The 23,075-nt window shown below is 40.5% G+C and overlaps 5 protein-coding genes across 11 annotated transcripts in view; 2 read left to right on the top strand and 3 right to left on the bottom strand.

Annotated features, from left to right (window-relative positions):
- Positions 1 to 893: 893 nt before the first annotated feature.
- Positions 894 to 1,924, bottom strand: LOC109467764. Its single transcript, XM_019765815.1, has 2 exons — positions 1,748 to 1,924; positions 894 to 1,493 (listed from the first exon to the last, which is right to left on the bottom strand). Exons 1-2 carry the CDS (start codon positions 1,922 to 1,924, stop codon positions 894 to 896), a joined length of 777 nt encoding a protein of 258 aa, XP_019621374.1.
- A 985-nt stretch (positions 1,925 to 2,909) lies between these two features.
- Positions 2,910 to 3,745, top strand: LOC109467763 (kelch repeat and BTB domain-containing protein 8-like). The gene is made up of 2 exons (XM_019765814.1): positions 2,910 to 3,094; positions 3,216 to 3,745. The coding sequence occupies exons 1-2, from the start codon at positions 2,910 to 2,912 to the stop codon at positions 3,619 to 3,621; spliced, it is 591 nt and encodes a 196-aa protein (XP_019621373.1). The 3' UTR covers positions 3,622 to 3,745.
- Positions 3,746 to 3,797: 52 nt separating this feature from the next.
- LOC109467893 (protein SGT1 homolog) lies at positions 3,798 to 8,711 on the bottom strand. Its single transcript, XM_019766005.1, has 12 exons — positions 8,637 to 8,711; positions 8,469 to 8,517; positions 8,180 to 8,270; positions 7,692 to 7,761; positions 7,514 to 7,584; positions 7,251 to 7,304; positions 7,035 to 7,078; positions 6,737 to 6,831; positions 6,308 to 6,404; positions 5,911 to 6,109; positions 5,170 to 5,368; positions 3,798 to 4,877 (listed from the first exon to the last, which is right to left on the bottom strand). Exons 1-12 carry the CDS (start codon positions 8,654 to 8,656, stop codon positions 4,772 to 4,774), a joined length of 1,095 nt encoding a protein of 364 aa, XP_019621564.1. The 5' UTR covers positions 8,657 to 8,711; the 3' UTR covers positions 3,798 to 4,771.
- A 74-nt stretch (positions 8,712 to 8,785) lies between these two features.
- Positions 8,786 to 11,422, top strand: LOC109467894 (nocturnin-like). The gene is made up of 3 exons (XM_019766006.1): positions 8,786 to 9,058; positions 9,416 to 9,678; positions 10,311 to 11,422. Exons 2-3 carry the CDS (start codon positions 9,435 to 9,437, stop codon positions 11,132 to 11,134), a joined length of 1,068 nt encoding a protein of 355 aa, XP_019621565.1. The 5' UTR covers positions 8,786 to 9,058; positions 9,416 to 9,434; the 3' UTR covers positions 11,135 to 11,422.
- A 407-nt stretch (positions 11,423 to 11,829) lies between these two features.
- The window catches only part of LOC109467895 (ETS-related transcription factor Elf-2-like), a 23,899-nt gene continuing 12,653 nt past the window's right edge, over positions 11,830 to 23,075 (bottom strand). For 3 of the 7 annotated variants that reach the window (XM_019766007.1, XM_019766008.1, XM_019766009.1), the window contains exons 4-9: positions 16,980 to 17,111; positions 16,724 to 16,801; positions 16,168 to 16,368; positions 15,219 to 15,329; positions 14,694 to 14,886; positions 11,830 to 14,413 (exon numbers count right to left, since the gene is read on the bottom strand). In XM_019766007.1, coding sequence (XP_019621566.1) covers positions 14,278 to 14,413; positions 14,694 to 14,886; positions 15,219 to 15,329; positions 16,168 to 16,368; positions 16,724 to 16,801; positions 16,980 to 17,111 — 851 coding nt within the window. In that variant the 3' untranslated portion in view covers positions 11,830 to 14,277. Of the gene's footprint in view, positions 14,414 to 14,693; positions 14,887 to 15,218; positions 15,330 to 16,167; positions 16,369 to 16,723; positions 16,802 to 16,979; positions 17,112 to 22,084; positions 22,207 to 23,075 lie in introns of those variants that run through there. The other 4 variants (XR_002140108.1, XM_019766011.1, XM_019766012.1 and 1 more) reach the window with 4 other exon arrangements.

The raw sequence follows: 23,075 nt of genomic DNA, 5'->3' as shown, positions 1-23,075 counted from the left end.
TATATTGTCTGATACCTTCATTCTGTGATTAACACACTCTGTTCCAGTTATAATGGATGAGAGAACAGCCTTTGTGTCGAGTTTGTACCACAAATTAAGCCGCTGATTGTTCGTCAAGTGGCTTGTGCGGCGTGCCTCATTGCACCCTCTGTTCCCTGACTTCACACACACAAGGAGCAGTATTTGTTGTGATCATTCCAGGGAAATGCGTGACATCGCAACACGTGGTTTCCGCTAGGACGTTTTTGTGTTGTGTGAAGCACGTGTTTACAGTGACACAATTCACAATTTGGCACTAAACTACCGCACTTTAAACTGGTTTCAAAATGGAAACATGAAATTAGACACCTCTAGCTCTGTGATAGAAAAACATGCATCTGGAAAAGATGTCACATACAGGGAGGCAAGTCTATTGTCTTCCGAAACGTAAGCTATTCTTTAACAAATCAATCAAATCTAAGGAGACAAATCTTCTCGCCTCGGTGAGTCCTTCATGACAACGCCGCTGTACGCCACCGTCCTTGGTGCTGAAAGGTTATTCTCGTCCGCCGCTTTCCTTCCTCACATCACTCTCACTCTGAACTACATAGAATTTGCGTTGGTCTTTCTCTGGCATTTGGCACATCGGAGCAGAGAAGTCTCCGTAATGCACCAACGTTCGCAGTCGGGGACTGTCGAGAAGCTTCGAACTGGGTCCGCTTTTGATTTTCTCTCAGACTCTCGCCAAACAAAGATGCAGGCATCGCTCCGAACCCTGAACGGCTTTCTTTTACCGCCCTCGGAGTGCAACTCTTAAGGACCAAGTAGTCTATTTGAAGCTCCTTGTAAGGACGGAGCAGGGCTTCTGCCAAGAACCCGTAACTGTCTCGGGTTCCCTTGAGTGGCATGTCTTCTCACCTACGTGGCCTCTGCCACTGTGTAGACCTGTACGTTTGTGAGGCGCCATCTTGCCAACTCCGCTGGGCATCAGACCAACTGTGGGTCGCCGCGAATCTCCGGGGTAAGAGGCCAATATAGCCAAAGTAAAGTAGAATATACAACAAAAGCCTGAGCCACAGGTGATCGGCCTTGAAATGCAGTTCTGGCTGCTGTGGAGACCTGGTCCAGGACTTGAAGTTGCTCTTCGGCATCAAGCCGAACACCTTCATCTGGTTCATCTGGGAGAGGACTAGTCCATCGCTGCCGTCGGTGAAGGAAGCAACGGGTGTGGATTCTTCGGATGCGGTTTTCTCATCATCGTCAGCAGCAGCAGCCTGGGCAGGAAGCCGAGCTGCATCCCCCTCTCCTGGCCCTTCCTTGTTCGCCTCGCCTGGTGCTCCGGACTCAGACCCCCTCTCTGACTCAGCTGCAGTGACGTCGATCCTGGTCAGGACTCCGGCTGGAGTCTTACTATCCATGATACTCTGGTGCAAACCGATCTTCTCAACATTACTGGCATCTGCGGCAACCCGCTCAACTGACTCCGCTGACTTCTGGGGTTGCTTGTCCATCATCTGATGATTAAAAAGGGTTTCTAAATTGTTGTTTGCTTTTTTTCAGGGAAAAAAACGTGACTCTGGATGCAGAATAGTCTAACTTAGCGTCTAGAACGTCGGTATTCTAGAACACGTTTTCAGAACTAACATTACTAGGTATATAGTATTACATGTATTATTCTTGCAAAATTCCTATACAACCAGCGAAAAAGACAGACGTTAATTTCACCTACAGTAACATTTTCTGACTTGACAACCACAGAAAGGCTGACCTTGTATACCCCTGCGGTAAGGAGAACGCCAGCTCCCACGGTTAACCCAGCTCCCTTCCAACCAGCCTGTCCAGAACACCCATAGGCGAAATTGGGTTTTAAGCAGTTAACGTTTGGACCGCGTTTCTCATCAGGGCGCGATGGAAGCGTACACAGTCGTGTCTGCATCGCCGCCATTTCTGGATCGGCCAATAACAAATAAAGGATACTAGAGTTAACGGCATAGGTGTTTGTGTCTTTCAAAGAAAAAGGCATGAACCATACTTGGGTGAACTGGTCACTATTTCTAATTTCGGGGTAGCATAACATGTTTAGATGTAAATAAACATTACTGACATAGTTATAAATCATCCAACGTTACAGGCATTGAAATACATCCCTGACGGAACCACGACTGTCCTGTGTATACTGGACGTGTGCTTTATAGAACTGTTGTGCCAAAGTTGGTCTAAAAAATACGTCAACCTGCTTACCTGCTACTGGTCTCGTCTTTGAGCAGAGCCCCAGGCCAAACCCTGGGTTCACCCTCGCTACTAAGGACATGGCTGTTCTGACGGTCTGCATTTTAGCGTATTTAGTTTAGAATTTGCGATTTAAAAAAATCGGTAAGTTAGACTCAAATTATTCTCTTACTGAGCAGTCAAATCGCCGCGTGGCTGTCGACACTACAATTCAAGAGAATGTTTTGTGACAACCGCAAACAATCAACAAAGAAATTGTTGCCTGGGAACAACAATCGCTGATTGTTCGATAATTTCCGGTAAGAATGTGAACTTCCGGCGTTCGCGAATCTTGTCTGAAAATGACTTTTTGGACATCCTCTTAGGTGATTGTGTGGTTTGATTTTTCCATAGACGGCGCATAATACTATCATACGCTGCGCCGATAGTTCGAACTTGGAGCAACAGTTCTTCAGAATAAAACTTTGACTTTGCATGACCGACGTTCAGTCCTAATTACGAAAAATCACGTTCTAGAAAATGTTCTAGAATAAAGTTTCCCTAACGACGAACAGCAACACACCTGACACGCCGCTTTCAACACAACAACTTTCAACACTCCACTAGAAACAAGAGGAATACATGGACGGCATGTTTACATGCATGTTTACCAACCTCTGCCTCAGTTAATAACAACGATATCCCATATGTATAGAAGAGAGATGTTTGATTCCTTTGGTGGGGAATGCAGGGTCAGTAAGGACAGCGAGGGAGACGAGGGGGGACAGGAAGAGAACCAATCAGAAGAGAGAGCTATTGTAGACGATGTTGTATTGGTGGTAGGACTGAACAAGGTGGAACTACGCTGCAGTTGGTACGTCCTGGCAGAAGCAAGTCAGTACTTCAGGTAAGGGAAGTACACTACACTGTGTAGTGTTTCAAAAAATTGTTTTCTCGTCATTTTTGCGAACTTTTTAAAAAAAANATTGTAATTGTACTAAAATATACATGTACTCGATATTCCACAGGGACATGTTCTGTGGTCGTGACTGGAAGGAGAGCAGGGAGAAAACAGCTGTGATCTCTGACGTAGAGCCTGACGTCATGACGCTCGTCCTGAAAGCGGCCTACGGAATGAAGATCGAGGAACGAGAGCTCCAGGGCCTGATGGCGGCCCGACCACGCCCCTGCAGTCTCGTTCCCAGCCTGTTCATAGCCGCCGACAGGTTTCAGTTCACTGCCCTGAAAGAACAGTGTGAACGGCGGCTTATTGCCGAGCTGGACGAACTGAACTGTGTCCCTCTCTGGCACCTGGCTAGACGGTTCTCCGCTACATGGTTGGAAAACAAGGCCCTGTCTCTGATATCCCGAGAAACGGTTAAAGCGAACGAGCTCCGAATTTCTGCCATGTTACGGTCCATTCGAGCTCGATGACATGATACCAAATCGTTTTTAACTAGTAATGATTCCATTTGGCTCACTCTAAAATAACGGAATTTAGAAAGGCAGATACAATACACAGTGACAAATGTCTTGTATTTAAACAAAGCAGTGAAATTGTCGAGTTCCTGTAGTTACTGTTCACAAAAAAATAGACAGTACAGAAAGAAGAAGGCATCAAGTGTATTCTGTATTCTTTCAATAAGCTGAGATACATTGTATGTACAAAGGAAACAGTCAACCAGGCAAGGGCATAGATAACAAAATCTATCATTCTGAAGTCCATAAAGATATGACTACATGACAACAGGATAGGACAGCAAGTGATTATGCTTTCCCTTTAAAGGTTGTACTCTAAATAATATTTATGCAAACAAAACACCTGCTCACATGGACAAAAATGGCACCTGGAAATATTTTCAAGACTTGATACCATAGAATTTCTTTCCTTCAGACAATGTAGGAGAAGGAGACTCTCCAATTTCTTCCAATTTATTATTTGCTATACGCTAACTTCCATGACTCTACCATTGGAATTTGTGCTGTCATTTACCAACATTCAGGAACAATTGTAAGGATTATGGTATATAATACAGTGCTAGAGCACACTATTACAAAATGGCACTCCTTCAATCTGTGAAGGCCATCATTCACTCTGCAAGGCTTGTTTGATGTCTCTCCTATATCCCTTATGTAGAAAAACTGATCAAGTAGATAGGGTACCAATTTGAAAAGCAAATATTCCAGTAGGATGTAGATAACATTAGGTCTGCTTTGCACACGCTGGCATTCAGGATGAAGAACAACTGTACTCTCCAAGCAGAGGTTAGGCTTCTGCTTATCTTTTACTTGCTTTTTTAGGCATTTTTATTGGGCTTTCTTTTTTTTTGTCCTCATGTCTTTTTTTGTGCCAGCCCATTATTGGGTGCCAAACGGTAACTGCCTTGTAAATATATACTGACTGGCCAATTTAAAACTGTCTTTGCAACAATCGAAAGATCTGCTTGGAGATTAGAACAACTTAGCAGCTAAAATAGCTCACTATGGATAGGCAAAAGGAATCATTGTTAGTGGATTGGAACAATCATATGAAGCAGAGTCGTGTTGGTGATAATAACAGACATGACAGGTAGGGAGGGGGGTCTCATATCTCCCATTTCTTGAACTCCATCCCGTCTGGTGGTTTCATGTCCACCTTCTCCTTGCCGATGTCCTTCCAGTTGGTGCTGAGGACTGTTCCACCTGACTCCGACCTGGGGGGGGGGGCACAACAACATTACCTGCTACTGGTCTCGTCTTTCATTCAGGTTTTAATGTCTCAAAAATATTCTTTTCTTGAGCCTTACAGTGAAGGTATCTCCATTTACAATAACGTCAAAAACATCCAAAATTTGGGGCAAGTCCCAATTCACTGTAGTTAGTGTTGAAATTAAAGCTTAGTCTTTATTTCTCATACTGGTTTTAAATATGGGAGGACTTTGAGCAATAAGGTCTGCTAAACAATTAAGCTGAAGTGTTATATATGTATAATGAAGTAAACATACAAACGACTTGTTCATTGCTTTCCTGACTTCCTCATTCCCGTCAGAGTAGATTTGTTGGAAGAACTGGTTCAGTGCCGCATCTCCCTCAGTCTTCTCCTCCTTCTCCTCCTTATTCACATCTGCTACGATCTTGTTCCAGTCTCTCTTGAAGTGGCTGGAGGACGGGTACTGTGTGACACCGCTGGCTCCCTCGTTACCTGTGGAAAATAAATGTAGCTACTGAAGGGACTGGGCAGAACTCATGTACGCACTTACCCTAACAGGCTATTGTGTACAACTGTAGATGTAACAAAGGTTACATGAAGACCAAGAACCACCATATAAACCAAACAATTTAAAAGAAAAACAATTACAAAACTACTGTGCCAGATACAAAGTTATTGTGCAGTATATATGGGTGATTTTTCATGTTCAGATTTTGCCTTATAGAATGTAAAATAAAGCAATGTACTGATACCTTCCATTCAGCAAAGCTGTGCTGATGATTTTTATTCTCTAACATCCTGACTCCTTTGGAGGGGAAATGACTTGATCTTCAACAGGAAAACAGCCAATGATAAAGTAAGACCTGTAGGGTCTGGTCTTACTCAGGGTTCAAAATACCCACTCTCGTACTCTTGCCGCTCAAGTCATGTTTTCTGTGCGAGACTTGTGGGAGACACCAAGTTGCCCGGCGCGCAAGTTACCTTTTTTTGCCTACAAAGCGACCTTGTCTGTTCCAATGGTATAGTTTGCTTACCAGACGTCCACTGTGCGTACTGATACGGCCTCCCGTCCCCCTCCAGACACTGCCACCTGATGCCTTCAGACTTCTTCATCTTCATCTCCACCTTGGTGCTCAGGACCTTGGTGATGCACTGTTCCTTCACGATGGGGTGGGCCAGATCAAGGTCTAACACATAGTCTGCCCCACTGGGCTGTTTAAACACTGCACTCAGCTATTAAGAGAAGAAAGAAATTATTTTACATATCTAAATATTACAATGATTTTACACTGTTCTTGTGCTGTGGCTTTTAATTCCAATAAGATTAAGACTAGCAATAACAAATATTCTGACTGTACTAGTAGCCAATTCATTTACAACATACAACATGCTTTAAGTTATGTTACCAAAGAAAAGATTTGTGAGAAGTACCGTGGTAGTGTCATAGTCTACTTGGACATCTTCCTTCTTCAGCCCTTTGATCATGACTGTGACGATGACATGGGTCTCTGTCTGGTACCAGTCATGTCTGCAATAAAGGAAACATAATACATGATGTAGTGCTACAATCTGCAAATGACTAAATCTCACTCCTGGCAGGCAAGAAAGAAAGTCGAGCCTTTGATCTGTTGTTATTCTTCCTGAGAAGGGGGTCATTAACCTCTGCCAGTCAGAGCTTTTGTAAACACAGGCTACTGCAGATGCATGAGCACTAATGGTCTCAACACTGCCATCTAGCAGCTACCTCTAGAACTGCAAGCTTTAGCATCACATTCAGTGTCTGCTTTCGATATCCTATCATATTTTCCAGGTTATTCCTGCTGTGCTGCAACAGACAATAATCAAAATGATTGACAGTACCTCTTTGAGACAGGGGGAGGGGCTGCTGCTTGTGGCTGGGGTTGATTGACAGGCTGAGGGGCGGGGCTACTGTCTCCTGCTGCTCCAACCAAGGGCTGGGAAAAAGTAACAACTTTAAAGTTTGAAAACAGGCCTCTTTCATTCAAACAGGCATCTTTCATACCTTTAGGTCAGAATAAAATATGTGCTAGCTTAGCAGTTGGTGTATAATAAATGGAAAAAGGATCTTTTCTTGAGTTTTCACAACAAAAATCAAACATATGGCAAAAATGAAGAAATCTTTTTCAGTCTGTGATACCTTGCCATCTTCAGCCACTGTACCAGACTCTTCCTTCTCTTCCACTGCAACACAATATTTTCGTGTCAAAATCTTCACTGTAAATACAAATATCTTTAACGTCCAAATTTTACTTTTAGAATCAGTTTTGAATGAACTTATCATAAGAAATTCAAATGGCAAAAATCTTCAGCAGTGTGTCATTATGTTGGCTCACAAACAAAACTTGTCACTCACAGTTCAAGTTCGCATCACATTTCCTGATCCATCTTACAAAGAGAGGTTCAGAACCTGTAAAGTAGTGCAGTGTGATTAGAAACACCTAAAATATCTACCTTACATTTATCATACATAATTTAATGCAGAACACCAGTACATCACATATATCAGTAGTTGGTGTATGATCCCTTATGAACCCCTTCTAACTACATTGTACCTACAATAGCATCTAGCGTGACAATGACAAGGTTAGAGAGAATACATGTAAAGAAGATACCTACTATCTAACTCTTGTCCTTTCACAAAGGATTCTCTTGCTGACTCAAATTCATCCAGATAGAAACTGGCAACCCTGAAAAGAATAAAAACAACAAAAGTCAGATATGATATTCAATAACAAGTAAACAATGTGAATCAATATGAAGTTCACTTGGTATTGCAATACACAGAACAACTAACCCTTTTCTGAGATGAGCCTTCGAGCTGCTGGGCTCTAACTCCACTGCTTTTGTAGCATCTGTCACAGCATCTAGTCAGTAACACAAGAAATTTATTCTCAGTATGAGATGACAAATGTCACAAGGGTAGGAACAGGGTTGGAGGCATTTTGGATTTTGTGTTACTCTTGGTAACACATTGGCAAAATTATGTGTTACCATGGTTACCAAGAGTTCTCTATTTTTCCCTGAATGTGAAGCGATACGGGATATGGCCAGGGTAGATGGAGGAATACTACCGTAAATGCATGTACTTTTTTGCAGTTTTTTTTTTTCAGTTTTAATCTACTGTAGGAGGGAAATGGCAATTAAAACATATTCTGTAGTAAAGTAGAAATACAAAATACATGTTTGTGGTGATATCTATGATTTCACGATTAGAGGTCACAGAGAAAACCCCGACAATAAAAATACCGCAAACATGTCAAGATTTACAGTTTTGTTACATACCCATGTACTGTTCCAACTTGATATACGTCTGAGCCCGTTTGGTGAAGTATTCTGACTTCTCTCCATCTAGCTCAATAGCCTTGGTGTATAACTGTGTAAGTAGTCATCAAAGAACAACATAAGGAAGAAAATGAGTTATTACATTGTCATGAATTATTAAGATATTCACCTTCTACATGTAGTGTCTTTAATATGCTTCAAGCAAGTCATGGTCAGTAAGTAAGACTAACTTTATATTCCCTTTTATAATTTTTTGTGAAAAAACAAAAACAGAAAAATTTTAGCCTACCTCCACTGCTTTCTCATAGTTCTCATCGACGAACGCTTCATTCGCCTGACTGAAAATAACAACCAACAGACTCTAAAAATATCTGTTTGACGAGAGCACAAGTTCAAAGACCAATCAACATCAATAAAGTCATAAAATCGTGACAAAATCGATGAAATAAACAAATACCCAAACACTTCGGCGGCCATTTTGATTTTCTAGACTTTTCTCGCGCAAAGCATGGTTGGTAATTTGTAACCTCTGACCTCTGCGTAACGTAAGGAAACCTTAACCTTGAAACAAAGACATTCGTCTGGTAAGTGTGAAGGTCAAGAAACATTCTGGACAATTTTAGGTTATGGTGACGTAAAAACTCAAGTGGCGAGAGGACAAGAATCCTCGCTTATCTGTCGTGACGTCATGGTTACGTCATCAGACAGGAAATCCCCACATTTTCGCGCCAACCCAATGAGTTGCCCCGTAACGTGACGCTTAATCATTCCTTAACCGCGTTGTTTTATGTATATATATGTTCGTGACTGCTATATTTAGTATACTAGCTACTCACTGCTTCACATACAGCACGTACAATCACGGCCGCCAAGGACCAGGTAACGAAAACTTCTCTTTATTTATTAACTGTGCTAGCAAATTATTGTGGCTCTGTTGATCAGCATTATCTAACATCATGATATCCGGGATCCCATAATTTGCATAAGGAGTTCCGCATTTTCTTTCATAATGAAGTCTAAACTAGAGTACTGAAACGTTCTTTCTGTCTACTGCAACCAGAAAGGTTTGTACTAACGTTACATGTCCCTACAAAACATTTAGTAGCTCTTTAGTTGTAACGTTAGAAGCTATGGCAGTTTGATAGTGTTCATTGTGTAACGTTAGATCATGGGGGTAAAAATCACATTTTAGATAAAATTGTTGTAGCAATACATTTTTAATTGTTTCATTTTCAGAAACTTGCTGGCAAATTCTATGGAGATCTTGAATCAAACGCATCAACCGTTGCTTCCGCACCTTCTCACCACCCCAAGACATCCTGTTGTCATGGCAACATCATCTCTATCATCCAAGGACAAGCTCCTTGGTTCATGTAAGCAGGCGCTGAAGGACCAGCCACCTTTACTGAAGAGGCCGTTAGTTTCAGTGGCTGGAGCAGAGGGAGGAGGGAGACAGGGAAATGTTTTTCGAGTGATGCAATGGAACATCCTGGCACAAGGTTAATATTACACTGTAATGTTACTATTTATAATAGATAAGAGCTGAATACGATCATGTTGTCCATTAGATCATACATGTAAATTTATACATGATAGAACTCTTTTAGGGAATTTCTAATAAATATTGTCTTCTAAATCTAATAACCTTTTAGTTTAACTACAAGTGTCATAATTTGTTAAGTTTTTTAATACATCCAAACATTGCCTATGTTCAATAATATTACAATTTTACAGCTACATGACTTAAAATTGTTGTTTACAAAGAACTGTTTATAGTTTACTGCAGGGCACAGTCGGGTATTGTCATAGTTCTGGGACAAACATCTCAGGAATGGCCAAATTTAGCTTTTGTCTCATGTTTAACAAAACTGTGTGACGTTAGTAATGTAGCAAATGACATCACACGTGCGTGCTACAGGAAATATGTTTGCATAATCATGATGATTGTTGTAAATTATGCCGGGGCTTTTTCTAATTTGCTGTTTCCACTTTCTACTTTGCTGCTGAACCTTTCCTGGTTTGTTATTTCAATCTACCTGGCCATCTACTAGAATATTTGGCACTTTCGTCTCCTCTCCACATAACCTTTGACAGGAATGTGATTTTATTCTGTTTATGTTCTATTCTCCAGCACTTAGCCAAGCAGACGACAGTTTCGTCCGTTGCCCACCGGCAGCGCTCAACTGGGATGTGAGGAAGTTCAGAATCCTGGAAGAGATCCTCGCCTATGGCGCAGACGTCCTGTGTTTCCAAGAGGTCGACCACTACCACGACTTCCTGGAACCTGCCCTGAAGAGTTTAGGTTACCACGGACTGTTCTACCCCAAACCTGACTCTCCTACACTCTACTGCCCCAATAACAACGGCCCAGATGGCTGTGCTCTCTTTTTCAGGAAGGAAAAATTCTTGTTAGTCGATGCAGATGGAATTGTTTTATCTTCCCGTGGTTGTGAAACAAACCAAGTGGCTTTGTTTGCCAAGCTGCAGTTCTCAGATCCATCCACAGGGGGCGCTAAGCCCTTTGTTATTGGAGTGACCCACCTCAAGGCAAGGAAGGGGTGGGAAAGGCTTCGATCCGAACAGGGTAAAGATTTACTGAAACAGACACAGAAGTTTTCTGGGAAGGGTACGCCCGTCGTTCTGTGTGGTGACTTCAACGCACAACCAGCAGAAGACGTGTACAGTGTGTTGAGCAAGAGTAAGATGAAGTTAAACAGTGCGTACAAGAGTCTGAGCGCGGACGGAACGTCAGAACCGGAGTACACGACGTGGACGGTCAGGACGGACGGGGAGTGGCGCCAAACGTTAGACTACATCTGGTTCTCCCAGGACAAGTTTCAGGTGGAAACGTTAGTGGACATCCCGACAGAAGAGTTGGTCGGAGAGACACGGTTTCCTTCTCATACTTATCCATCTGATCACCTGTCCCTGGTGTGTGACTTCAAGCAGGTTTAGGAACACGTCTTTTCAATGTGATGTTCACCAAAGTAGTGTAACAAGCAATAAGATAAAGCTGTAAACCTCTTAACTTATTCAAAGTCTCGATTTTATGGTAGGTTTATTTATTTACTGAAAGTATCAATCTTTTATGATTTTAGCTCTGGAGTGAAGTGTGAAATCATGTACATGTACCAGTATTTAATTTAAGAGATGTTAAACCTAAAAATATTAAGATAGAAAGCAGGAGGATTCTATAATTTGTTTACTTTGTAGACACGAACTTTATAATGTCAAGAACAGTTACTAGTATATGAAGTACATATATTATATACGATAACATACATGTACACACCATGTGAAAGCAGGGAACGCACTAGAACATAGTTAAAGAAATGGTAGCAAGGTTGCAAAAGTGATCTTACTATTTTTCAGTGTGTATATTAAGGAGGGAAATAAAAGTCAACTCTCATCTATGGTAACACATACATTTCACCCAGGACACCCATACAAAATCGCTTTTTCTCGAGTGTACAAACGTGTACATGTATTTGTAAAAGCTTCATGTTGTTCATTCTTGGTAGACGATAAATACTTGGTGTCACTTGCCATTGTGAGTCCTAAAGTGGCTTATCAGTCCAATCCTAACACAGGATAATCTGCCATGGACTATGTTATGTCTATATATATCAAGTAATCACACAACGTTGATAAACATTTCCCAAACCAAAGTGGTTCTTTATTTAACATTACAACAACAACAAAAGAACACATGTTCTTAGACCTGGATACTAAGTCAAGATGCAGGAAAATAGGGTTCTATCTACCATAGCAATATGTACAATGCAGGGTTGCAAATATCTTAACTACAGTCAAAAATTCACTCAAAATAGTTCCAAAGTCTAGGTTATCTTAAACTTCGTGTGAAATGAAAGTCCATTACATGGAAAAATATTAAATTTCTTACTTACATCTTTTAAGTATCTATTGCTGTATTTTTCTGCTTATACCTTTTGAATTGATGTCACTATTTGTACAGACTTCTATTTGATACATACTGATGAAAAGTGGTTGCTACTTGGAACATTAAACCAAGTCAACATGTGCTGAACTGACTTGTATTGGACCAAGGTGCAAGATGAACTATAAATACTATAGATTGTATTTCTCCTTTTCTTCCAAGAATGATTTGCATCACAAAATGTACAAAAGATGCTATTGAAAGATTGCTTCATGAATTGAAGTCAAAATACAAGTTTATCTGAGTTTGTTGGTATAACAATACTGTTAGCACAGAAATATCTTCAGCAAAAATGAGACGAACTGTCGAGAAGAATAGTAAATGTTACATGTAGGAACAGTGAAAAAGTATCCGATCATTCCCGTCACAAAATTACGTTCCCCTCAGAATATTATTCTTGTTTTATGCGTACAAGTATGGTGCACAAGTTCAAAAGTGTGATAAAACAATCTTCTAGCTAGAAAAAAGAAAAGGAGTGTAGTTGGTCCATTTGTTAAGTTCAATGAACTACAAGGTTAGACAATGTATCGTTTGGAAATAACATTTCTGTCAATGTGCCATTTTACTTACAGTTGGAGTTGATATGTGCATTTGTGGCACATGGTAGCTAGCTGTACATCGTTATTATATTCATTACTTTTTCGTCAAAGGCATCCCTTCATTTTCAAGGCATACCTACATTAAATTCCTCTTTTTGCTGTTAAATGCATACACTACATGATGACACATTGGTTAATATCATTTCTTGTAGGTCTCTTTACCTACAGAATCAAGACACACCATAATGTGAGTAACAGCAACAACAAAACATCACTACACACACTGCACCCTCAAAGGGAAAAACTTTTTAAAAACTTTTGGACCACACACACACATCTAATAATATAAAACATGGAAGAACAACAGAAATCCATACGAGGGTTAACTGACGATTGTGATAATTTAGTTCATAAAGGTTGGAAACAATCGCTCTACTTTATACAGTACGAGATTTCCCTATCTCACTGAAGAACATCCGACTTGTTACTGAATGTGCGAGTCTGTGACTGCTTCAGAGGAATTCTGGGAAGGATGCCCAAATAAGGCAATACACTGCAGTTTAAATTTCTCCGTCAGTTCTTTGTGAACGTTATCTCCATTTAGATTGTTGTGTATATTTTCCAAATTTTTTAATATGATTTGGTTACAGTGTTTCTTTTCCATCATTCCCAGAAGTTTCCTAGTTTTCGAAGCAGAGGTATCACCCATCATATTTACAAAATAGCCAGTATTTACACAGACTTATCAATGCACAAGTTCAGGAACCATTCAACTTGGTGTCCAACACATACAGGTACTGGCAACAATAAGCATCAAAACTCTACGTGGAACAATAAATATTTTTCTCTGTCTTATAAGGCCTGTCTACATGATTGATTGTTCTACATTATCTTACTTTTCTGATCTATTTCCTTGTATTACATGTATTTTAAGTGGGAAGGAACCAGCTTCACAATAGTGAGAACACAAAAAATAAGTTTTTTTTTCTTCTTTCTTCTCCTGTATCATATTCTGGGCAAGATTATTCAAAAATACACCACTCGAATGTTTCTATTTACAGTCAACATTACAGTCTTTGAATGTTTCATCTTGTTCTTTAGTGGGATAAACTGGTTCCATTTTTATCCTGTCATAATTTTCCAAAGAGCATCAACATTTACAAACAAATCAATGTGTATTTGTAGCTCAAAGACTTTTTTTCAGTTAATAGCAATTTTGGGTTTCCCAGTTTTGTTACTCAAGAAAATGGTATGGAGAAGAAATACTTAATAGCCACTGGGCACAAAAGAATTAATAACAAGCAACATGACAATCACTGTTTCTAATGAATTCAGTACATAATCGACTTATAATCATACAAATCTTTCTCTGTTCACTTATAGTCACAACAGAGGTAGAGACAGGATAAGAAATTGTCCAGGTTATCCCAAAGGAATCATACACACCTCCACAGTAGCCTATCTACATGAAGGAATATATGTGAACCCACTTATCAAGTGGTAGAGTCCAGCACAAGTCCAGATTCTATACTACGGAGGACTGCTCCACTCAGACCAGGGGGGTAGACTGTGTAGGAGAAAGGTCATGTGTGCTGGTGGGTTCACTCGGAGGTGACCATGTTCTCTACCGTTGTCTCCAGGGCCTCCACGTCAACAATGTTCTTTGGCACCTCCTTGAACTGGTAGACAAGACGCTGGCCGTCCACCTTAGCAAGGATCCCTCTCTGGTAATAGTACCTTAAAGGAGTAGAGGATAGTCTTAAGAACAATGTGTGACATAACCAATACTCCTACACTACACTATCTGATCTGTTGAGAGGCCATCTACCATTGGTTGGTTACATACATGTTGCAATGCTGTTAATATTTCTGAGAACTGATTTTGCTTGAGGGATAAAAGTTTTAAAAGGGTGGTTGACAAGATGGAAGAAACTCAGAACAAGAGCATGTTTCCCTTTCTTCTATGGGACATGACAAGTATATACACACATAAGATGTTATATGTCAGGATTTTTACCTCAGAGCTCTCCCCATGGTTTCGTAGTTCATGTCAGGCTTGTTTTTGTGCTGACCCCACAGTTTGGACACGGCTTTGGAGTCCACCAACTTGAAGATGCCCTTCTCCTTCTGCGTCCACTTGATGATCTTGGGACAGGTGTCCTTGTTCTGTAACAACTCCAGCAGGAACTCCCACAGGTAGATGGTGTTACCTGCAGGGGGAGGGGGGCACAGGGATCAGTCTGTTGTTTTACTATGGAAGGACTTTGACCTAAACATTAAGCATACATTGCAGTACAGTAGAATAACAACATGCAGCAGTCTCCCCATTCAGGTTTTGACCACATAGGTATCAGTCAGGACACAGGTATCAGTCTAAATTCATAATGAAAGGGGGATTGGTACTTGGCTGTTGCTATAGGGTAGGTGGCTGTAAAAGTACAATTTGGGGAAAGGCAGCATTTGATAAGTGAAAGGTATCTGCCTACTGTTGCATGACGAAAGCAACTCATTTTCCAACATGTCTATGGCATACTATACTGACCTTCTCGTCTTCTCTTCATGGGAGGGGAGGACACACCGTGCTCCGGGCTGCCTGTATCGCTGCCACTGCTGCTGGTGGGGGACTTTGGTCTCTGAGTTTTGGGTTTGCGGGCTGAGGGACAAGAAGAGAAGCAACATTTATAACCACATCAAACATGTATCAATGCTGTGGTTTAAGTGTACAGCTCTCAAAACGTGACACGAGAGAACACATACATATTCAGATCCAATCAATGATTTCATTTGTATAACACTTGAACTAAGTGGACTTTGACACTACCTAAACATTGAGCATACATGGTCCTCAATAGATTGCAGTAGAAAAACAATTTGCTCGTTCAGATTTCACCACATACTTGTAATGTAAACATGTTTGCTGCAGTAGGCAACAGCCATCAATTAGACTTACCATTTGTATATATGATAATAAATGCTATTTTGGTTCTGTTGGCAGATTCATGTTTCCAAAATATAGCTGAAGAAATTAATAGTGCTTCCTGCTCTATTCAGTTGCAATAAATTATACACAGTAATATTTTGGAAATTTTACATCAGACTGTGAATCACCATCCCAACTTTTAACCACAATCACAGAACAAATCAGAGACCTACTTCCTTCTTTACCATAAGTAAGTTTCTGAATTCAAATATTCTATCTCTGCTTGTCTTTGCTATTAAAAGAGGACTATCAATATATAAAAAAGGAAAAAAACTAGACCTGGTAGTATATCAAATATGCATGTCTAACAATGGAAACTGATTTTCTTAGCTATTTTATTAGCCTCATTTAGACTTAACATTTGTCTGAAGTGTGATATTGTGTAACTGTTAAGACAGAACAGGGTTTAAGTTTGCAGTTTGAATCTCAGCCAAGCTGCTGTTTTTCTAAACCTTGTTCTGTACACTAACAGAAGTTGCATTCTACAAGCGAGACAAAATGTGGAGCTCACGTTTCTTGACTTTCTTGGCCTTGGGTGGTGTGACAGGCAGCGCTGCCGTGGCCAGCTGGGTGGGCATGGTCTGGACCTGAACACTCTGCATGACGGGGGGGACCTCCACGCACACGTCCGGCCTCATGGCGACCTGCGGCGGCCCCGCGGCACACGGTGGGATGAACGGGACGCCCATGGCTAATGGAAACACAGGCACGACTGACAAACACATAAACAACAGTGACTGGAGAACTACACCTGTCTGTCATTTAAGTCATGTACAACAAAGAACATAGTAATTTTGAATGACAGCGTAATTTAATTTAGCACCGCTACATGTTTTTAGTCTTATATGTCCATAAATGATGTTATGTAAATTACAAAACCAAGTTATCAAATCACAGTCATTAAAGCTATGTAAGTTTATAAATGTTTATAACATTGAACATCATATAAATCAAATTTTTCAAGGAGGAAAAAAGGGCGAAAGACTGAAAAACTTTTGACCTAAAACACATAAAATCATCCTTTTGAAAGATGGTATGTGTGTGTGAGAGTGTGTGAGGATCTTTACCTTGCAATCTTGCCTTGTTTTCCTCGTGGGAGTTTGTCTCCATGTCTGACACGCCACTGTCGGTGGGGCTTGGGGGCTCTGCAAAAAGACAAACATACAAATACAACATTAACACTCTTAATACATGACCAAGCCATTTTAGTCTTCTGTTAGCAACTTCTAACAGAACACTGAAATAGCTCAGCAATGTCTCACAAGGAATGTAGAAGGTAAGTAACTCAAGTACAAAAATGGACAAAAGATTGATGATTCTCACCCATTTTAGCGATGGGCTTGGCCTCTGCTGTAGTCGGGGAGTCCATCTCCACCAGCGCCTGTGCCGCCATCATGGCTCTCCCCTTCTCCTGACTCACACTCGCTTCAGCATCCTTCTTGTCGCTCACTTCAACTGGAAAACAAGAGCAAAGTACAACTTTAGTCTGCGTAAACACCACAGAGTTCAAAAAACATCCGAAAATAGTTTCATCAGGTTGGTAGAACATAGGATATTGGGGTTTTCTTTTACCCAACCAGTAATGTCTCTTACCTTGCTTACTTTTCTGTGTTTGTCAGACTAACATTTGACTAAAGCTGTAGCTCTGTATAGAATCCATAACATTATACAGAACTACAGCTTTAAACGTTAGCATTTCAAGTACAGGATTTCCTACCATCTATACAGTAAAGTCATCTCCTTGACATAAATAGTGCATGTTTTGTGGGTAAACAATAGCTATTTTTAGACATTTGTATGAAGACCAGCCCTGACCAGGAAGTTAACATACATGCTGGTGCATATACAAAAAGAATAATAATACTAACTTCTAGAAGTATTATTCATGTGAAGCTACATGTGAAGTACAAATAGTTTTCCCCATGGAGGTCTTATAAAATACAGGCAATTTGGGTGATTAGCCTCAACAATGAAAGACAGTGAAGATGAAAACTATAGAGCCATCATAATTCAGTTGTTCGATATATCTTACAACTTGCGCCTAAAATGTGACCACTAGTCCTTTGGATACTCAGGATAGTAGCACCATTAGATCCATTTACTTGTTATTTGGACAGTCAAAACAAAGCCAGGCCAGCCCATGAGGGGGTGAGGGACCTCACATAGCCTGACCTTTAGAAACGACAAGGCATGCTATTTCCATCCAACCACTGACGCACAAGTGAGCCCACATAATATCCAGATCTAGACAAGGCTGAATGCCTGATGACATCACAGAGTGGTTACCATGGAGACAGAGAGGTTGCCATGGTAATGTCGAGGGACCAAGTGCTGAATTAGGCTTGAGTGTGTTCTAATGAGGACTTGGGTTGAGCAAGCCGGGGAAATGTCAGATAAGCCTAACAGATGTAATATTCATAACTAACAGTCTGCTACTTGTAGGTACTACTTGTCTATATGAATGTCTTTTTCCCTAGAAAGACATCAGTTTTGGATATTTTTTCCATTACTTAAATCATTTCTACCATCTCCTCAATGAAAAGACAAGAGTGTTTAAATTACAAGTGTTTGAGCCACATACATTTAGCTCTTTAAATTTCTTTTTGCCATGTTACTCAAAAAGCATTTTCAATATTCATCAACTAAACACAATACGTTTGATGGGGTTATGCAAAAAGTGACCGTTGATAAAACTTGCTGTATGTAAACTATAGAGTGTAAGGCAGGTAAAAGTCACCCTTTTAGTTTCCAAGCAACTTTATCTGTCCTCATGACCTGTGTTTACTTTCACTCCACCTGAGTACTGAACAGTATACTCAGTCCTTATGTAACACACACTTTACTGGGTACTACTGTTGAACTAGAAGGAACAAGAACACTGCACGAAAAATATTATAACGCTAAAAGTTGAGCCCAATAACGCCAATCTTCCAATTGTAAAATGGCAGTAAACACATTCGGTACCTGTTATGTCTTGATAAATTTACAAACGTTAAAAAAAAGAGAAACATTGACAGGAAGGGATTACTCCTCTGTTTTGGTTCCAATCACTTCCTGTATGGAGCAAAGCACATCCTGCAAACTTTATTGACAGGTGACCTTGAGGTCAACAACAGCCAATAAGAGTCTGTCTACCTTCCTCTGTCAAGTAATCTGAGCTTATTGTGTACTAGAAGCAGGAAACAAAAAAAACCTTCTTGCTCAAGTCCAACCATTTTCTGAAAAAAAAAATACAACTGGGTTTTCACACCTTTGTACGTAACACTTTACTACACAACCAGTCAGTTAGCAAAGATATAATTAGCCTTAACAAATCTGTTTTGAATTTTTGCTTGATTGATTTAGAGGACTGATTTTGGGTCAGAGTTTGCCCACCAGTGATTGGCAAGGTGCCAAGACAAACTGGAAGGGCTCAAGTAGTTGCTGGGGCTCTTGTTTTGAAAATGTCTGCCCTGTTTTAGTAGTGAAATTTGATCACTGTTACAGGCAGCAAACTGGGCAGCAGTTTTGCTGTAGCAGTCCTTTAAAAACTGGGCATTTATAAGGAGATACAACAGAACATTGAAGAGATTACCATTACCCTAAGGTAAAACTGACAAATCTAGAAAGAAGTGTAGTTTTGAAAACACCCATGGATCCTTTACAGATGAAGTCAAATGGATCAGCAGTAATGCAGGCATTGTGTTCTCTGGAATGCATCTTGGGATAATTTTTCAAAAGTAAATTCTTCATCCTGACAGGTTTTTCCGCATGACCCAGACATGCAAAATGTCAACCACCCATCAATATCTGTCATCATCAAAAAGGTGTGTAAATGTCTTTTAAATTTTCAATGACATAAACCTGTGGTAAATTTGTGGGAAGACATGAAGAGCTTTGTCACCATTTCAAAAATGTAGACTGGTATTTAGAAATTAAAACTGTGTTTGGATCTGTTCCTAATTCTCAAATCTCTGGGAAATGGTTACAACGATGTGAAAATAAAATTTCTAAATAACTGCGATAAACACCCATGTGTTGACTTATTGTGTGGGTATATGAAGGGCAGCGTTTACGCATACACTGCAAGGGACAGTCCCTCCCGAACTACTTCCTGTTAGTGTTATGGTCGTTTCAAAGAACAGGATGCAAGTCTGACGTCAAGTGTTCCCCACCCTCTTTTCTAGACACTATAAAGATATAAAAAGTACACGATACCTGCTTTCCTATATGTCACCAACATTTGTACCTTTAGAAAATTGGTAACATTTCTACAAACTCCTTTCTTTGATATCAAATAGTGCATTGTGGAAATTACTCATTTCATATTCATGAATTTTGTTCTCCTAACTAACATCCCAGAGTACTAGTATACATGAAGCTAGTGAAAATTGTGAAATCAAAACAAGTATTGCAATTCTTCCGCACTGGTGCCTTTTTTGTTTCACTTGATCCTTTATAATATAGGCCATGTGGGAATAACTGACTTGTAGCAGCTTGAAGTCTTCTTGCACTTCAACAGTGCTAGTGATGTCTTTCTGCAGAGGGATTACCAGGCATTAACCTCTAACCATGAACCTGGCACCTGAACACATCACACACAAAGCTACAAATGTAATCACATCACAATCACTCTCTATTCCTTTCAAAACTATAGTACTGCCCACCTTATCGATAAGGCAACTGTCACATTTATCACTCCAGTAATTAAATCTGATGTCACTGAATTAAGGCCCAAGTGGTTAATCCCTAACTACAGATACAGTAATCTAACATTACAGCAACCAGCAATGTGTGGTGTCTAAGTTACTGTAAGAGTTAATGTTTTCAGTACAGTAACTAGATGCACATGAAGGTGGGTTAGTATAGATGTCACTGCTACTTCCAACAGACGACAAAGAAGACTTCAACCTGGTCCAAGTTCCAAACCACAAACCCACAATGCCTGGCATAGTACCCAGAAATGTGAAAACTTCTGGCAGAAATACCAGATTCCATATTCCAGACTTGGCTTGAAGCATTTGGCATGTGGATCAACTCGAAGTCAAAGGAGCATGTAATCAACTTCTACAGTAAAATCTTCAACTATTGTGATGTCCACCTAAACCTGAAAAGTTTTCTCATCACAGCTTTTTAAACACTGTACACACAAAGAAAGGTAATAACTATAAACAAGTTTCCAACGAAACAGATTAATTATTCATGAGCCTGTCTACAACTGTGATTGATATTACCAGGTGTACAAGTACAAGAGGCTCCTGTTCAACACCTTTTAAACTGTGTACATAATTACAAATGTCAAACAATTTGGTAATGTGTTTGTTGAAAGTTGCATTGTAGTTAAATAAATTTCAATACAGTTACACTTACACTGCAGTATTTTGAAATATATTTGAACTAGTACTTCAATAAAAACTACTTAAAAGGATGTACCTGGGACATGGACATTTCGAATGCTAGGAAACATCTTAAAGTCCACATTAAAATTTGTAAAGGCCAATGATATATAACGTTATATATAGTACTTTCCTGAATATTTTCCGTATCTGTATTGGTCAACTGGTATAAATAATGTTTGGTCTACAACACCAACTTTTGTATCTACCAATGTGGACCACAGTTTTGTTCTATTTCTAAGTTCTGTGTGATTGGAATGCTACTTCTGTTGTCCAAATAACAGTAATATTATGTGGCCCAATGGTCAGTGAGAAAACTACCATGTGATTGGAAATTTCTGTGCATCGGGTTTGACAAAGATTAATGTTTTGAGCAGCCCTTCCATATGCCAGCCTGTGTCCTGTAACTGTGCTCGCATGGCACACACCACACAGGGGCCTCCTCACTTCCTGGTTACCCCCACGGTCATAGTGGCACGCCACAAAAGGGCACTACGTCTCATAACACACACAAAACACACGGATTTCCAACTCCTAAACGTATCCACGAAATTCTATCCGCTACAGAACGGCACAATGTGACAACAAGAAAGCGGAGATCGATTGTGGAAGAGGTTCTTTGCGAGCTAAATCCGTCAACACGCGGGCCAATAGCAGGTAAGGGAGCCCGCCACTCCGGTGGTGGCCAGAAAAATCCTCACGGAGGACAAACGCACCACTTCCGTGTTCTATCTCAGCGACATACGGCACTTAAGACACACGGGATTCTCACAAAAACTGCAAAAATTTACGCTCTGGGAACATCTGGAAGTCATCACCTACATTTTCGGTGCGACCATGACCGAAATATTTACAACAGGCGGCAGAAAAGAATCAGGAAGCGAGTCGAGCCACGCATGAAGTCAACACAACCGGGTCCACTTCCTGGTTAGCGAGCGGGAACGGTCACTGCGGCGGAATACCACCACCGTTCCCGCTAAAACTCCGCCTAACGCACCGGGACGATTCTAACTACCACCTTTCACTATAATTCGGCAATATTAATTGTTTTACCGGCTTTCAGAAGCAGATCAAGACTCTTGCTGGCCACTTCCTGGACGGGGACCGCCATCTTCGCTGCCAACTCTCAAGGGTGTATCCATCCGCACGAGAAAAGCCGGAAATAATTTGCATACGCTCCTAAATACTGCGGATTATGTGTCGCGCTCTCTCATTGGACGATACGTCACTTTGGGAAAATACCCCTCGGAGTAAACTGGGAAACGCAGTGGCTATCATCACCAAAAACGGATATGTATGTGACTGAATATTCAGAAATGCCAACTAAATATGCATCATATCTCAAAATGCTTGCGAAAATCGATATTACTCTGCAGACGACACGCTAAGGCAGTGACCAATCGCAGAGCGCAACAAGAGTGAAAAGAAATTCTCTGCGGGGACCAGTTCCGGGTTGTAGTCCGCTGAGACCTTTTTAACAGCAAATCGTTGCCATTTCCCAAATTTTTACGTATGGACTAGTTTTAATCATCGATTTAGATATTTTTCTGGTGATAATATGGTGCAAACTGTCAAGTTAGAGACTGAAATTGTGCAAGGTTTAAGATTTTCACACGTGGGCGGAGGGATATTTTAGTCGGTCTGTTGTGCACAAGCCGGTGAGGGACAACCCATACCGAAGCAGAAGGTCAACAAAGCGGCAAACTGATGCTATAATCCTGTTAAGTTTTGAAATTCAAACCAAAAACATGTCAGAAGATCTCAAAGAGGTTGCAGGCAACAAAACGCCTGTGGTTTTCTCACTGACAAGAGTTGAAATCGCTGTTATCACTGATTTGTTGCTGGCAAGTTTCTGTTGCTGTGGCTTTAGAAGGTTGACACTGCTCTCCAGGTAGTCCACATCTGGTAAAATTTATCAAAACTTGGCTGTCTTCCAGTTGGGTGTGCACAGTAGTTGGACCTGAGCAGAGTTACAATTTCCACATATAAAACAGGGTCAAATAAAGCTAAAAATACAACAACAAAAACAACTAAAAAAATAGTT

Source organism: Branchiostoma belcheri, unplaced genomic scaffold, assembly GCF_001625305.1.
Source record: "Branchiostoma belcheri isolate BF01 breed outbred unplaced genomic scaffold, Haploidv18h27 scaffold19, whole genome shotgun sequence".
Taxonomy (NCBI): Eukaryota; Metazoa; Chordata; class Leptocardii; order Amphioxiformes; family Branchiostomatidae; genus Branchiostoma; species Branchiostoma belcheri.
This window is presented reverse-complemented; position numbering and strand designations above follow the sequence as displayed.